The following is a 17,606-nucleotide window of genomic DNA, read 5'->3' as shown; positions in this document are numbered from 1 at the left end:
GTCCTTGGAAATGGGAGGAGGAACTTCGCCAGTCTTGAACAGCACCTTCCAGACGTCCTTATGCGTCGTGTCGAAGAGCTCATGTAGCATATGGTGTTCGGCCGGATCGAACTCCCACATATTGAATGCATGTCTTTGACACGGGAGAATCCGGCGGACGAGCATAACCTGGACCACGTTGAAAAGCTTGATCTCCTTGTCCCTCATACTTTTAATACAGGACTCGAGTCCGGTCAGCTCCACAGGTTCGCCCCAGGCCAGGCCCTTCTTTTCCCAAGAGGTGAGCCACATGGGGATGCCAGATCGGAACTTGGGGGCCGTCACCCAGTTGGCATCGCGCGGCTCGGTGATGTAGAACCACCCTGATTGCCACCCTTTCACGGTCTCCACAAAGGAGCCGTCAAGCCATGTAACGTTGGGCATTCTGCCCACCATGGCACCTCCGAACTCCTCTTGTTGGCCGCTCACGATCTTCGGCTTCATGCAGAAGGTTTGCAGCCACAGGCCGAAGTGGGGCTTGATGCGGAGGAAGGCCTCGCACACGATGATGAACGCCGAGATGTTGAGGATGAAATTTGGGGCTAGATCGTGAAAATCTAGCCCGTAGTAATGCATGAGCCCGCGGACGAATGGGTGAAGTGGAAATCCTAGTCCGCGGACAAAATGAGGGATAAATACTACTCTCTCCCGAGACTTTGGGGTGGGGGTGATCTGTCCCTCCGCCGGAAGCCTGTGCGTGATGTTTGCGGCCAGGTATCCGACCGCCCGAAGCTTGGTAATGTCCTCCTCTGTGATAGAGGAGGCCATACACTTGCCTCCCGCTCTGGACATGCTACGGTCCTACGGAGAAGGTGAGAACTTGGGCACTCGGGCTCGAGAATGTGAGAACGGATGAGCAAAGGAAGAAGAAGGCGAGGGTGAAAACGGGAGATCCTTATCCCTTTATAAAGGCAGTAAAAAATGTGCTCCTCCCCACTTGCCTCTCGAAAACATTCATTTTCCAAGTGCCACGATTGATGGCGCGGTGGGGTTACCCATGCCCGTATTGATGAGGATCCCGCGATAAGGGGACACGATCTATGCTTTGACAAGATGTGCCAAAGAAACCGCCTCGCGATGTGTGCGGGAGCTGGTTGTGAAAAATGGTTCGAATAATGACCGGATCATGGCGTGCTGTGAAGAGTTGTCAGCAGTTTAGATTTGTGAAATATTATTCTCTCTATGGTGGTATGTGGAATTTTTTCTTGCAGAGCCGGACACAATTTAAGTGTTTGAAGATTACTTTGAAGTATTCGGAGATGGAACCCGCCTTGCAATGCCGAAGACAATCTGCATGCCGGACTCGTCATCATTGAAGCCTGGTTCAGGGGATACTGAGGGAGTCCTGGATAAGGGGGTATCCGGACAGCCGGACTGTATTCTTTGGCCGGACTGTTGGACTATGAAGATACAAGATTGAAGACTTCGTCCCGTGTCCGGATGGGACTCTCCTTCGTGTGGAAGGCAAGCTTGGCGATACGGATGATAGATCTCCTTCTCTGTAACTAACTCTGTGTAACCCTAGCCCCCTCCAGTGTCTATATAAACCGGAGGGTTTAGTCCGTAGGACAAGGACAATCATAATCATAGGCAAGCTTCTAGGGTTTAGCCTCTACGATCTCGTGGTAGATCAACTCTTGTAATACTCATATCATCAAGATCAATTAAGCAGGAAGTAGGGTATTACCTCCATCGAGAGGGCCCGAACCTGGGTAAACATCGTGTCCCCAGTCTCCTGTTACCGTTAGCCTTAGACGCACAGTTCAGGACCCCCTACCCGAGATCCGCCGGTTTTGACACCGACAATCATAACACCTCATTTTTCCATAATGCGGCAACAGTGAGAAAGAAAAGAAATCAAATTAAAAAATTGTTGGGGGACAATGGAATCTGGGTGCAAGGTACTGAGATGAAGGACTATATTAGAGGGTATTTTTCAAATTTGTTCACATCATAAGTCTCTCAACCAGATCCGGTGGTGCTCTCTCGTGTCAAAAGGAAGGTGACAGATGAGATTAATAGCATCCTGATGGAACCATATACAGAAGAGGAGGTGAGAAAATATTTATTCGATATTGGTGATTTAAAAGCGCCGGGTCCAGATGGTCTTCATGCTATTTTTTACAAAATATTCTGTGCTATGTTGGGAGAAGATCTAACAAAAGAGGTCCTCCATGCGGTGAATAATTGTTCAGTACCGGCACGATGGAATGATATTGCAATTGTTATGATCCCAAAAGTTCACTCTCCGGAGAAGGTTACTGAATTTAGACTTATTAGTTTATGCAATGTGGTATATATGGTTATCTCAAAAATGATTGCAGTGCGCTTGAAAACAATTCTATCATATATAATCAGCCCAACTCAAAGTGCCTTTGTTCCTGGGAGAATGATCACTGGTAATATTCTAGTAGCATATGAATGTTTCCATACAATAAAAAATAAAAGAGCAGGTAAGGAAGGTTTATGTGCCATCAAACTGGATATGCACAAAGCCTATGATAGAGTGGAATGGTCTTTTTTAAAAGCTATTTTGTTAAAGCTGGGTTTTAAGGATAATTGGGTAAATTTGATTATGCAATGTGTGTCTTCTGTGGAGTATAGGGTTCGCTTTAATGATGAAGAGACTGACAGTTTCAAACCCACTAGAGGCCTACGACAGGGGGACCCTCTCTCCCCCTATTTGTTCTTGCTATGTATGGAGGGCTTAATCGCCCTATTAGATAAGGCGGAGGAGATAGGGAATATCACAGGCATAAAAGTTAGTAGAGACGCCCTAGCAGTCTCTAATCTTCTTTTTGCGGATGATTCTTTGATCCTCGTGCAAGAAAATGCTATGAATGTAGAGGCTTTGAAAGCAATTCTAGATTCTTACTATGTCGCCTCGGGTCAAAGGGTGAGTGTCGACAAATCCAACATATTTTTTAGCCCAAATACAGTAGTGGAAGACAGAGTACAAATTTGTACTATCTTGAATATTATAACCGAGGCACTAAATGATAAATATTTGGGACTACCTGCTAATGTGGGCATGGACAAAAGCGACTGCTTTCAGTTTTTAATAGATCATATTATTATGAAGATTAGTGGGTGGAAGGAAAAGTTGCTATCTGTAGGGAAAGGACATTTTGCTTAAATCTGTCGTTCAAGCTATCCCAACATATGCTATGTCCGTCTTTAAAATTCCTAATTTTTTTGCAAAGGAATGATTGACGCTATGTTGCATTTCTAGTGGGGTGACGAGGACAACCAGAAAAAGATGCACTGGATGGCATGGTGGAAGATGTGTGTTCCAAAAGACCAAGGAGGAATGGTATTCAGGGATATACACTGTTTTAATCTGGCCTTGTTAGCCAAACAAGCCCGGTGTCTCCTGGATAGTCCTGAATCATTATGCGCCACAATATTAAGAGCCAAATATTTCCCCGATGGTGATTTCATGAATACAAGTTTGAAGAAGGGTTCCTCTTTTACTTGGCAAAGTATTATGGCGGGAGTGGAATCTCTCAGGAATGGCTATATATGGAGGGTTGGTAATGGATAAAATATTGATATATGGAGAGATGCATGGATCCCTAATTGTGCGAATAGGAGAATCATTACACCTAGAAGAGGGAATATCCTGACAAAAGTTTCAAACCTTATTGATCCGGTGATGAATTGTTGGGATGAGGAGTTGGTGAGACAACTCTGTGGACAGTTGATGCTCAAAGAGTCCTGGAAATTCCTCTACCAATGAATAATATGTAGGATTTTATTGCTTGGAGCTACACAAAGAACGACCTATTCAATGTACGATCAGCTTATTTGGAAGAATGGTATAAACAACATGGGAGAAAATTGGAGTATGCAAATGGCATGGGTAGAAGTAAGGCCAACCCTATTTGGGGAAAGATATGGAAATTAGCTTGTCCGGAAAAAGTCAAGATTTTTGTATGGCGTACACTTCACGAGACTTTACCATGTCGTGTGACGCTCGCGAGTAGACATATAAAAACTTCGCCCATCTGCTCAGCATGTCTGAATGGACCAGAGGATACTAAACATGTGTTGTTTTGTGCCAGAAGGCAAAAGAAGTGTGGGGAAACTTGGGACTGTATGAAGTGGTTAAAAAAGTCTGTGGGGTGGATCATGCAGGAGAAGCGGTCTTGGAAGTATTACTTCTTATGCCTGAACATGAATAGGCTTTTTTTAGGTTCCCAGAATACATGAGAGCTGATAGCAATTACTGCGTGGTACTTATGGTGGAATAGACATTAGTTTATTCATGAGGGGAAGGTACAAGAGGCGTCAAAAACCTCAATGGGGATTCGGGCTATAGCATCAAGTTATGTAAAGGCCTATTCACCAAAGGCAAAAAGGAAGAGTGAAGGATGGAGCAAACCTCCCATTGATTTTGTTAAATTGAATGTGAATGCTTCTTTTGACCATGACCAACTAAGGGGCAGAACGGGGGATGTTATTAGGGATGATAGAGGAAACTTCATTATAGGTGGAAACGACAAGATCAAGAGTTGTCTGGATGCTCTGACACCGGAAGCACTGGCACTTAGGTTTGGTTTATATCTGGCTCATAAGCCAAGGTGCAATCGCATTATTATTAATTCTGACAATATGGAAGTAATTGACACGATGAAGAACGGAGGTCATCCGCAGGACCGGATTTTTGAGGATTTTTTTCTAGCTTGTGACTTTCCGATTAATAGGTTTGAGAACTGTAATAGAGAAGCGAACAAAGTAGCCCATGAGCTCACTAGATTAGCTAAATGTTCCATGACTAGCGACTAGATTAAGGAGCCCATGGGAAATAGTGTACCTCTTTTGACAGATGATGTAACTATTATCTCCAATTAATAAAGTCGATGTTTTTAAAAGAAGCTTCAAGTTGAGCATGAGACTCGTTGAGTTTGATGAGCTCACCCTTGATGACCCTTGAGCCATTTTCGAGGTGCTCAAAATCCTCAAGGAGTTTAGCATCAGCAACTTCAAGCTTAGCATTTTTAGTTTTGAAATCATTGGCCACCTCAAGTGCTCTATCATGAGATTCCTTGGTAGTTTGTTCAAGTTCAAGAGCTTGAGAGAGGTCTGTGATCTCATTAGCATAATCACGCTCATGACCTTCCATTTTATCAATGGTGACTTCATGCTCCTCGAGATGAGATTCCAACTCCTCAATGTATTTCTTACCCTTAATGGCAATAGACATGATTTCCATGAAGTTGGAACGAACAATTTTATTATTATGAAGAGCTTTAAAATTCATTTCTCCCTTAATTTTTAAGGAAGCAACATTATCATTCTCTTCATCCTCATCCTCATCATCATTAGCATTAACATCATCATCAAGAGACATATTGGGGTTCAAAGTAGGAGATACCATTGAAGCCTTAGCCATAAGGCAAAAAGTAATAGATGATGATGTAGGATCCCTTGAAGCACCATTTAAGACCACATCTTGTTCCATGGAGTGTTGAGTTTCCTCTACATTGTTAGTAAAACAACTCGAGGAAATACATGCATTTTTATCATGGCAACAAGATATAACAAGCATATCATCATGAGTAGTCAATCAATTTCTAAATGATATGCACGGACTCTCAACACAAGCATGTGAAACATTTGGGGTGCTCAAAGTGCTAAGGTCCAAAGATGAAGCATTGCAATAATAAAGTGATGAAGGATAATCAACAATAAGCCCACTATGATCATTGCAATGAACGCCACTACTCACCGTGTCATTACCTTGTGGCAAACCACATGTTGGTGAAGTAGAAGAAGTTGAGAACACTATATGACCGAAGGTGGAGGGAGGAAAATTATCCTTGCAAATCTTGGACACACCATATTTATCTTTAAGCTTTGTCCACAACTCATGAGCATCCCGAAACGGCATGAGTTGAAATATAACTACATTGCTCAAAGCATCAAAAAGCACATTAGAAGCTTGAGCATTGAGATAAGAGTTTTTCTCATCCTCAATAGATAATCTTTGAGGATCCTTCGGAGGAGAAAAACCCATATCTACAATTCGCTCTAAACACAGGTCAATGGCCCGAAGATGATTAAGCATGTGAATAACCCAAACATCAAACTTTGTGCCATCAAAACTAAGAGTGTCAGAGAATCCTAATACCCTAGTCGACATCTTTATTCTCTAGGCGGTTAAGCCTATCAAAGAGAGACGAGGCTCTGATACCAATTGAAAGATCGAGGATGTTCCCTAGAGGGGGAGGTTAATAGGCTCTTTAAAATAATTATAGTTTAGCCTTGAACAAATGTGGAATAAACCTAGCGGTTAATTTGTCAAGCACAAAACCTACAAAAACTAGGTTAACCTATGTGCATCAACAACTTATTCTAAGCAAGATAAACAACTAATTGATAGCAAGATATATGACAAGAAACAATATAGCCATCACAAAGTAAAGTGCATAAGTAAAGGGCTCGGGTAAGAGATAGCCGAGGCACGCAGAGACGATGATGTATCCCGAATTTCACACCCTTGCGGATGCTAATCTCTGTTTGGAGTGGTGTGGAGTCACAATACTCCTCACGCCCTCGCACAATGCAAGATGCTGTGATTTCACTAAGGTACCCTTGAGGGCGGTTACTGAACCCGTACAAATGGCAACCCTTGGGGGCGGTCACCGAACCCGTACACTTTGGTAGCCCTTGGGGGCGGTCATCAGAACCCGTCAAATTGCTCGGGGTGATGTCCACAACCTAATTGGAGACCCTGACGCTTGCCCGGAGCTTTACACCACAATGATTGAGCTCCGAACACCACCAACCATCTAGGGCGCCCAAGCACCCAAGAGGAACAAGCTCACGGGTACCAAGCACCCAAGAGCAATAAGCTTCTCAACTTGTAACTTCCACATATCACCATGGAGAACTCAAACCGATGCACCAAATGCAATGGCAAGGGCACACGGAGTGCCCAAGTCCTTCTCTCCCAAATCCCACCAAAGCAACTAATGCTAGGGAGAAAAGTGAGAGGAAGACCAAGAAGAAGAACACCAAGAACTCCAAGATCTAGATCCAAGGGGTTCCCCTCACATAGAGGAGAAAGTGATAGGTGGAAATGTGGATTTAGAACTCCTCTCTCTCTTTTCCCCAAAAACAAGCAAGAATCCATGGAGGGATTGAGAGATAGCAAGCTCGAAGAAGGTCAACAATGGGGGAAGAACACGAGCTCAAAGGATAAGGTTCATTGGGGAAGAAGACCCCCTTTTATAGGTGGGGGAAAATCCAATTGTTATGCTCACAGCCAGCACAAAGCGGTACTACCGCTAGGGCGGTGGAAGCCCTTTGAAAAACAACATCGAAGAGGCAAAAGGCCAGTAGAACCGCCGGAGCGGTACTACCGCTCGTCCTCACGGTACTACCGCTCATCCTCACGGTACTATCGCTAGGGGTAGCGGTACTACTGCTTGCGAGTGGTACTAAAAAAATACATCTGTGCCTACCACCGCTGGACTTAATACGAGATTTTGGTCCGGAACGGAAGTAGCCATGGTAGTACCGCTGCAACCTTTTAAGGACACCAAAACTGCCACAACTTTTGCAAACAGACTCCGAATTCAACGAAACCAAGTTTGTTGGAAAGATAACGACATGGGCTAACACAATCTTGATAGAAATAACAATAATAAGCAAAAGAGAAAAGTCTCATAAGAAAATGGTGAGAATCCTTTCTTGAATAATACCGGTAAAACCTCCAACACCGAAAATGCAACAGAGGAAGCATATTGAATCCGTTTTCGATGTACTAGAGCTTGTCATGAAAATAACCACAAGCTCTAAAACCTCAAAAAGAGAAAGTAAAAATATGAATCAAGAAAGATGATGCAAGGATGCAATGGTTTGAGCTCTCTACGAGCGATACGATGAAGCTGCTCACTTGAGAGCCCTCCTTGATAGTATGGCTATCGATCCTATAACCCGGTCTCCAAACTATCACCATGAGACCGGTAAAATAGAAAACCTATCAAGGGAAAAACTTTGCCTTGCATGAAGTCCACTTGAGCTAGATGATGATGATCTTGACTCCCTCAAGTTGGACCACCTTTCTTGATTGCCTTTGTTCGGTGAAGACTAGTTGATTGCTCCCCCATACTCCACTATGGGTGAGCCACTCTTTGGCACATCTTCACAAGTCCATTGACACCACAATGGATGGCAAGCTTCAAGGATGATCTCTTCGTGATGCTCCACTTGAACTTGCACACCGCAAACTTGATGACGATCACCACTTGATGTCATCCTCCATGGGTTGTATGATATCTTCCTCTTTATGCAAACCCATGGAAACAAACCTATCCCCACATAGAACTCACACGTAGATCATGGTTTAGTACACAAAGTGTAATGGACAATGTTTACCATACCATGGGATCACTTGATCCCTCTCGATACATCTTCTACGCTTTGTGAGTTGGTCAACTTGATTCACTCTTGACTTAGTCTTGATCAACCTGAACCTTTCCAACTCTCTTCATTTGGATGATGCCTTGAAGGTAAGCATGAATGATCACACAATCTTCTTCTTCAAGACATGTGTGCAATAAGCTCAACTCTCACATGACCAATCTTTGGATAATTCCTTAATAGCACCTTGGTCAAAACATAAACTCCTTGAACCTTTCAAACTCTCTTCATTTGGATGATGCCTTGAAGGTAAGCATGAATGATCACACAATCTTCTTCTTCAAGACATCCGTGCAATAAGCTCAACTCTCACATGACCAATCTTTGGATAATACCTTAATAGCACCTTGGTCAACACATAAACTCCTTGAAACCAATACATGGACTTCAAGAAATGCCTATGGACAAATCCTTCAAATATAACTCAATGCAACCATTAGTCCATAGAGAATGTCATCAATTACCAAAACCACACATGGGGACATAGCATGTCCTTTCACCTACTGGATCGATAAACCTTGGTTCCCACTGAGAGAAATACTTATCTCTACTGTACTGCATCTCCCCTCCTCTTCGGGGAAAATCCCAACGCAACTCAGAAGTAGCAATCAGGGTTATTGAGTGCATTGTTTGATGCATAGTATAGTTATGCTTTATTTCATCCATTTAGTGAATACATGTGCTGTGTTCGTTCACTTGTGCTAAAGCATCTGGTATCATCTTAGCATTTTTTTTAAATGGAGCTAAGCGGGAGAAAAAACTAGAAGTTTTCGAAAGGGGGCTAAGCGAACAATGACATTGGATTTTGTGAACGAATTTTAAAAATTGAAAGAAATACCTATTGGTTCAATGCATGGTCACATAACTTCACTCTATGCTGTAATATACAATCTAGCATCCATTGTGCATTTATATGACTTTTCACAAGCCGCTTTGTGCTTCAAATCCTATTTTTGGGAAAGCATGTACTCATCAAACTATGTTTAGGTCCTATAGCTTTTGCAACATTTGATTTCACCAGACAATGGCAATAAGTTCAAGTCTAGAAAGTAGAAATCATATGAAGCATTTATTTGAATGGCATGGTTAGTAAAAAAAATATAGGGGGTTTTGCCTACACTACTCAATTTTGCCATTAGAAATGTCAACTACTCAAAAATGTCACTTGACACCATTACCGTCCATTGAAAGGCCATTGATCAGGATAAAATGACCAAAATACCCTTGGACCCCCTTGTCGAAGTTCCCTCTAAACCTCACTTTAGCCTGTGGGTCCTAGTTATTAGTACTCAGAGAGTGATATTAGAAACAAAAATAGCTTCATACGTAGGTGATCATATCCCCGCGTGTTGTTATTTTTATTCTAATTTAATTTTCTTTGCGCCAACAACTAGGACCCACATGTTATAGGACAACACTGACAAGTGGGGTCTGGGGATATTTTGGTCACTGCATGCCGGTCAATGGTCTTTGACCAAACAGTAATGATGCTCAATGACTTTTTTTTAGTAAATGCTTAATGAAAGGATAATATTTTTGAGTAGTTGAAACTTCTAATGGCAAAATTGAGTAGAGTAACACAAGTAGTGGCAAAACTGACAAAACCCCAAAATTCTACTTGTTCAGAAAGCACACACATACACATAACTGTTGCCCATTCATAAAAAAATATCAAATGACAAGCATCTGAATGTCCTGGTTACTCCAAAATCTGCATTACTCTAACATCCGCATTATCCAAAGAAACACACACCTACACATGAGTGTTCCCCGTTAGTATAAAAGGAGATGACAAGCATCTTAAGCGGGAGCTTATCATGTCACACTGGATGTATATGGAATGAAATAGAGCAACTACACGAAGCTTATGCTCAGGATCTTCCTGTACATAGTAGTGGTAGTTTAGTTGTGGTAGGACTTGCCATGGTGGCGTCATGTGATGTCGTTCTAGAGTTTTGCTTCGGCGCTATCAGACAACGTCGAGACCCTCTTCGATCTTTGTTTTCCTCCATGCCAGAGGCTTGCGGAGAGGGAAAGCCAGGCATGGAGCCTCCTACCAATAAGGCCCATGGAGAGCCAAATTTGGCTAGAGTAGCTGTCATTTTCCCCTCTTCCTTAGGCCACAGTAGCGATGGTACATGAGAAGTGGAAGGATATGGTCGTGTCATCTTTGATTTGACGATCCAGGGAAAGATGAACTTGGCTTCAAAATCTTCTCTGATCATCTTCTTCCTCTGCTTCGACCTCGGCTATTGGAGCTGCAAATCAAACACCAACAAATCTCCAGTAAGCACCTCAGGAGGCCGACTTAGAAGGTTTCGCGGGCAAAACTGATGCCCCCACCTTTTAACCTTCAGCGGGGAGCCCTTTCAAGTTCTTGACCAGAGTTGGTGGAGAATCCTATTTGGCGCGTACGTCTCAAGGTTGGGTTTTTAGATAGGGACCGAGCGCGTGCCCTTTGGGCCGACACATTAGCTTTTTCCGATCTAGAACCTTCCCAAACTGGGTTTTCCCTCTTTTTTGTGTTCTTTTTTATTTTTGTTCTTTTTTTTCTTCTTTCATTTTCGTTTTTTTCATGTCCATTTTTCTTTCCTTTTTAGTTTTCATTTCATTTCTTTTTGGTTTTACCTTTTTCTTGAAGTCTTTCTGGAATCATGAACATTTTTTACATTATTAAAAAATATGAAATTGTTACAAATTTGTTAACATTTTTTGAATTAACGAACACTTTTTCAAAATTCCTGAATATTTTTAAAACTGTGAAAAAAGTATGAAAACTCGTGAACTTTTTTTGAATGGGTGAACTTTTTTTTGAATTGATGGACAATTATTGAGATTCACGAGTCTGTTTTAATTTAGAAAAATATTTTTTGAATCAGCAAACATTTTGGAGTTGATGAACTTTTTTTAACTAATGGACACCTTTGGATTGTGCATGGCCGACGGGCCGCGTCAACTAGTTACCCGGGACACGGAAGCGCATGATGGGGCGGAGCAGGAGGCCGGCCTTCCGCCTCGCGGTGATGCCAAACGCCTCGGTCATGTCGAGCGACCCGTCGGGCGCTTCCCAGTCGAAGTGTAGCAGCAAGCTGGCGAGCGCGAGCTCCACGTTGGCGAGCCCGAACGCCATTCCGGGGCACATCCTCCTACCTGCACCAAACGGCAGGAACTCGAAGTCCACGCCCCTGAAGTCCACCTCCGCCGCCGCGCCGTCGCCGGCCGCCTCGAAGCGCTCCGGACGAAACTCCTCAGGCTTATCAGGCCAGTACCGCTCGTCGCGGCCCAGCGCCCAGGCGTTGACCAGCACCTGCGTGCCCTTGGGCACGTCGTAGCCGAGCACCCTGCACGCCGGCTCCTCTCGGCACTCCCGGGGGAGCAGCAGCGGCAGCGGCGTGTGCAGCCGTAGTGTCTCCCGGATGACGAGGTGCAGGTACGGGACGAGCTCGCCGAGCTGCTGTTCGACCACCTTGCCGCCGGCCTCGAAGGCTCGCCGCACCTCCGCTGTCGCTCGATGCATCACCTTTGGGTTCTTGACCAGTTCCGCCATTATCCACTCCAGTGTTGTCGTCGACGTCTCACTGCCGGCACCAAACATGTCCTGCATGCACAATTGGACACACACACAAGATGACTACTCTACTCCTACCTGCATGTGCTAGTATCATTTTAATTTTATCTATAGCAACTCAGTTAATATTATGTTAGAACCTGTCGTGTGAGATTTACATATTACTGAATTAAGGTTTGTAAATTAATTTCTGTCGGTTTAGCTTAAGCAAAGAAAAAAACACAATTAATTAAGATTGCTTACAAATACTACGGCTTTGATGCAGTCCATGTCGAGTGGAAACTGGAGGCCACCGTCCTTCTGTATCCTCAGGAGCACGTCGATAAGGTCCTCGGCGTCGCCGGCACCGGCGCCCATCCTCTCCTGGTGCTCGGCGATAATGCCGTCGAGGATCCCGAATACGGTGTCACGGCACTCCTCGGCGCGGCGGACGGCGCCGCTAGCCCAGGCGGCGAGCCGTGACGACGGCCACAGGTCGGCGGGGTTGAACCCCGCGACGAGCCCGACGGAGCGTTCGAGCTCCCGGAGGAACACGTCGCGGCCGCTGCAGCGGTCGCCAATCACGACGCGCAGCGTGCTGTCGGCCACGAGCGCGGACAGCCGCGCGCGCATGTCGACCACGGCGCCGCCGTTCCCGGCGGATGCGACGGCCCGGAGCATGGCAGCGACCTCCTCCTCCCGGATGGCACGGAAGGAGAGGACGCGGCGCGTCGTGAGGAGCTCGGTGACGGCGATGCGGCGCATCTGGCGCCAGTAGTCGCCGTAGGGCGCGAAGACGATGTCCCGGCCGCCCTTGGTGAGCACGCGCACGGTGGAGCTCAGCGGCCGCGTCGCGAACGAGGCGTCGTGGGTCTTCATCACCTCGCGCGCCGCCTCCCGGGACGAGACCACCAGCGTGGGCACCTCGCCGAGCCGGAGCAGCATGACCGGCCACCCGTGCCGCCGCGCCAGGTCGCGCATGGCCCGGTGCGGGAGCGCCCCGACGATGTGGTGCATGCTGCCGATCACCGGCAGCGTCCACGGCCCCGGCGGCAGCCGCAGCTTGTCCTTGCCGCCCCTGCGTCGGCGCCAGGCGAGCAGGACGACGAGCAGCGACCCGATGGCCAGTACGAGGTAGACGACTTGCTCCATTTTCTTGCCGCGAATGACCGATCAGTATGTACTGTATGTGAGTGGCTGGCTTCTCAAATATATACGCGCGGTGAGAATCATTCGTACGTACACTTTTGGCCCGGCATCGAGCTGCGGTGAGAATCAAAGGTGTAAGCTCAGCTACGTATGGAGTACACTACAGACACACAGATGCTGCTGAGGAATGGACAAAAGACTCATTTGTTATCGTCGCCGGCGGCCGGCGGCCGGCCCGGCACATTTGTTTCCACAATCCCTTTTTTTTCTTTAAAAAAACCTCGTACCTTTTTTTTTCCCATATGGTCACTGTCAACTCAAATCTATGAAATCAAATACTAAGAGGCCCAACAATCGTCTGATTTTCTTTAGTAGGGCCTGTGTTCTTAGTCTAATGGCCGGATCCTAATCGCGCAATTACCATAATCTAGTGTATTCCTCAAAAAAAAAAGAGAGCATAATCTAGTGTACCTGTATTGACGGTGGCCGGGGGTACCTGATAAATATTTTCACTGTAATGGCAACGGAATACGATGAGGAGTGCAAAGTCTATTAGAAGACCGTCCCTAGTTGTGGATGTCTGCACGCATTGTATGACCAGACAAGAATCACATTAAGGTGAGTAAATATTGATTGGCGCCATTGGTCTACATATCTTTGCTTATGGAGTAGTATATAGCAATGAAAAAGAAGATAAGTATTCTCGGACCTCAGACGATCTGTCTCTCTGCATAAACAACTTTGAGCAGTCTGCACTTCTGTGTCCATGTATTCTCTGCATAGTAAAGTACCTTTTGCTAGCTCCTCAACTTTGAGTGGTAAATGTGATGGGGATAAGCAAGAAGATAATCCTGGCGTACTAATAGAACAACATAGTAGTAATCCGTAAAAAAAATCATGCCCAGAGTCCAGAGAAGATAGTGCAGATGAGGTAATCTGTATCTGGGCAACCTTTAGTAAGAAAACAAGTTATGTATCAATAAACTGTTTGCAACTATCCACATCCCAAATCTGCTACTAAATCCTTTTTAGCCGACTCCATTCATCCAGTGAGTTCATGTCCTGGTAGGTTTCGACCTCTAGCAGTCCAGTTGGCTTCAGACAGAATTCTCGGTTTCACAATTTGGTATACAAGTTGCCCATTGGTACATCCATTGTGAAGCAACGTTTGTTTAAGTAGTTATTATCTTGATTTGTGTAAACCAAAACATCAGTTAACAGGAGCACACACATATGCATCTCCTCATTAAATTGATCGTTTTATGTGAAGATTGCACAGGGTTTATCTATACTACCAAACGAACTAGCAGTAATGTATTCATTCCCCTGAATTTCACAACATAAGAAAATAGCAGCCAGGAACATATAATTAGAGTCTAATGGGGTGTAGGTGCCGCAGTTTCTTCACTCACAAAGTCATAATTAGCTGATGAAGATCATTTCACTGGCAAGACTAGCCCACCATATTGTGGCACTCTTCATCACGAGATGTCTTCTAAAGACCCAAGCTACCGCTATATTATGTTAAGTTATACGAACAAGTTATACCTCAAATTTTAGAAGTTCTCCTGTCCCGCAACTGCATCTCTAGCGCGACAACTTGTTCCTTGAGACGATCGATTATCGTTTCCAACTCAACCTTTTCCGCTTCTCGTGCTTCAGACGCCTCTCTAATCATTTCCGTTGTTCCGACTTCCCGTCCTGGTTGGAGAATCACTTGACCTGCATTGGTGGCTCTTGAATCTCTGACCTGGGCACCTTTCACCCGCTCGAATGGTCGAAGATAGTAGAGTGTTTTAGTAGAAATTACTCTCTTGACCAGTACATTATTTCCGTATACTACACCATCAGAAGATGCATCATCATTGTTTCCTACAAAAAAAAAGGAAAAGTATGCATTAGCAATAGCTTGCTGTGACGATTCATCAATTCTTCTACAATAGATATGAGTCTGAGAAATTTTCATGTGCAATTTCATTACCTTCCGAAACACTAGAGCTTTCTGTATCCACCTTCGCTCTCTGATCTTTCTGTTCTGTGACATTGTGTGTCTGCATTTCATCATCAGTGGATCCTTCTAAGACATGAACACTAGTGACATGAGTTACTTTATTAACTGCTCCTTGACTGGGAGGTGTATCACTTTGGACATTATTAGCAAGCTCATAACCATCAGCTTTCGTCGTTCTTGGGCTAATAGCTGCAGCATGAAGTTGTTTCATCCTTTCAGCATTAGCAACAGCAACAGCACATGCCGACGAGTAAGGCTTCCACCATTGCGCGTATTCAACCGTCATGCCCGGATCACGTCGTGGAACGAAGAACGAAACGTCTTCAGGCCGCATCCTGTAAGTCGCCCATGCGGTCTTTCGGCATGAATTGGCACGGGCGATAGTCCCGGGTACGTCCTGATCGAAGCCGAGCTGCCTTGCGACGCGGTGCGGACAGTAGTGCTCGATGCATTGCATGCCGACGAGCTCGCAAGGTAGCAGACACTGCGCAAAGGACTGCAGCTCCTTGCTTGTTACTACATCATGGCAGAGCACCCAGCAGCCATCTTTGCCATCTTTGCCTTGTGGCAGAGCAAAGCTACTGCCTCCGTAAGGCCTCCATTGGAACTCCTCCGGGGACATGAGCACGGCGTGGATGTAGCCATGATCAAGCGGGTTTCTGATGTTGTGCCACTTGGCGGCCCTCGGCACGCCGGGATCGTCGCCGTGGGAGGCAGTGCTTGGTATCTCAGCCTCAGGACGCAGCTCTGGGAAGCGCTCCCAGACCCATAGCTGGAGGATGTGCAGCGGCGCACTCGCCACGAACGGCTGATGGCTGGTGCCCAAGCTTAAGTGGTGACTGAGTGCGGAGAGGTCATTGTAGATGTTGGCAAGAACGGCGGGTGCGAGGGCCGAGCACCTGCCGCGTGCCAGCCCGGCGGCGAGGGGGAACACGTCCGGTCTGACCACGTCGAATGGCTGCGCCGGAAGCACGTATCTGGTCAACCACATGGCCAGAAACGCCCCGTGCTCGAGCAATGTGGCCGCCTCGGTCTCTCCTCTGCCGGCGGCAACGACCTCCCCTGTCGGCCGCTCGACGAATTGCTTAACCCACGGGGCAAACGAGGGTTTCTTGTTCGTGCATCTGTTGAGCGCGATCCGGGCGGCTTCGAGCGCGTCCACGTCCCCGCGGAGCTCGTCCGGGAGCCGCGACCACACAGGCCTGCCCAGCAGGGGCAGGCCCCCGAGCACGGCCATGTCCTCCAGCGTCACCGTGGCCTCGCCCCACGGGAAGAGGAACGTGTTGGTCTCGCCGGACCAGAAACCCGCAAGCTGGAGCAGCAGGCCCTCGTCCCGCCGCACCCAGCCGGTGGTCGCGAGGACGGCGTCCAAGATCCCAAGCTTCCGCCAGAGGCGCTCATGCCGCGGCCGAAGCCTGGCCACCCACCGCCTCCACAGCTTCGAGGAGCCGGGCCAGGCCGTCCAATCGACAGGGAGCTGGTCGCCAAGAACAGGGCCGGCATTGCGGGGCGGGGATGGCAGAGCAGGGAGGCGAGCGCCCCCCGCGCGGGGGAGAAGGAAGTGGGCCGATCGGGCCGTGGGGCGGGAGGGATCGGCGCCGGAGACGATCGCGGTGGTGGATTCCTGTACCAGGAGGCCGCGGAGCTCGTCGTCGCTGGACATTGCGGTGCCGGTGGCGCTCTGGGCGGGCTGGGGTTTTCTGGGAGCAAAGTGAGTGTGAGTAGGGAAAGTGCTCCGTAGAATTGGGGATGGGGGGAGGCAGTGATAAAATAAAATGGATGCATATCTATATAATCCCGGGAAGTAAATTAGTCTGTTCACTTTCCCACGCGCCGGAGTAGAGATGTCAGAGATGTTGCCATGCTGATGTAGAGCAAGGTGGGTGGTGCAGCGATGGGTGGCAGACGACGACCTCAGCTTTGACTGGTGCAAAGCTTAGGGAACTCCAACGGGATCACTAAACATTAGGGCATCTCCAGCCGGCCCCGCGCGACCTCAGACAAGCACTTTTTGAACGCCGGCGTCTAATTTTTCTTCCAGTCGGGATCCCAAGACCTCAAAAAACGTCGGATTTGTCTAGAGTTACGGCCGGCGCGCGCAAGCGAAACGCAGCAAACCGGGAGGCAGCTGGGGGCGCCGGCGCTCTTTTTTGCATGCAAAAGCCCCACAAGTCAGCCTCTCTCCTCCCTCTCTCTCCTCTTTTCCTCCTAGGCCCACCACGTGCATGGCCTCTCTCCTGCAGCTCCAGCCACGCCGGGAACCCGTCGCCCTCGTTCGTGTCGCCGCAGCCGAAGGCCACGCCGGGGAGCGTCGACGAGGAGTGCGGCCGTGGTCCAGGCGACCGGCGAGGCCTGCCAGGGCGGCCGGGCGGCGCCGAGCGCGGAGGCCACGGGCGGCCCCGGCACCGGGCGCACCGGCCCCAAGCGTGG

The 17,606-nt window shown here is 47.2% G+C and overlaps 2 protein-coding genes across 2 annotated transcripts; both read right to left on the bottom strand.

Annotated features, from left to right (window-relative positions):
- Positions 1–11,394: 11,394 nt before the first annotated feature.
- Positions 11,395–13,720, bottom strand: LOC123117046 (dolabradiene monooxygenase-like). The gene is made up of 3 exons (XM_044537898.1): positions 13,637–13,720; positions 12,281–13,279; positions 11,395–12,067 (listed from the first exon to the last, which is right to left on the bottom strand). The coding sequence occupies exons 2-3, from the start codon at positions 13,166–13,168 to the stop codon at positions 11,426–11,428; spliced, it is 1,530 nt and encodes a 509-aa protein (XP_044393833.1). The 5' UTR covers positions 13,169–13,279; positions 13,637–13,720; the 3' UTR covers positions 11,395–11,425.
- Positions 13,721–13,900: 180 nt separating this feature from the next.
- LOC123117045 (uncharacterized) lies at positions 13,901–16,996 on the bottom strand. Its single transcript, XM_044537897.1, has 2 exons — positions 15,147–16,996; positions 13,901–15,037 (listed from the first exon to the last, which is right to left on the bottom strand). The coding sequence occupies exons 1-2, from the start codon at positions 16,837–16,839 to the stop codon at positions 14,715–14,717; spliced, it is 2,016 nt and encodes a 671-aa protein (XP_044393832.1). The 5' UTR covers positions 16,840–16,996; the 3' UTR covers positions 13,901–14,714.
- Between the last annotated feature and the right edge of the window lie 610 nt (positions 16,997–17,606).

The sequence above is a fragment of the Triticum aestivum genome, chromosome 5B, assembly GCF_018294505.1.
Source record: "Triticum aestivum cultivar Chinese Spring chromosome 5B, IWGSC CS RefSeq v2.1, whole genome shotgun sequence".
NCBI lineage: Eukaryota > Viridiplantae > Streptophyta > Magnoliopsida > Poales > Poaceae > Triticum > Triticum aestivum.
This window is presented reverse-complemented; position numbering and strand designations above follow the sequence as displayed.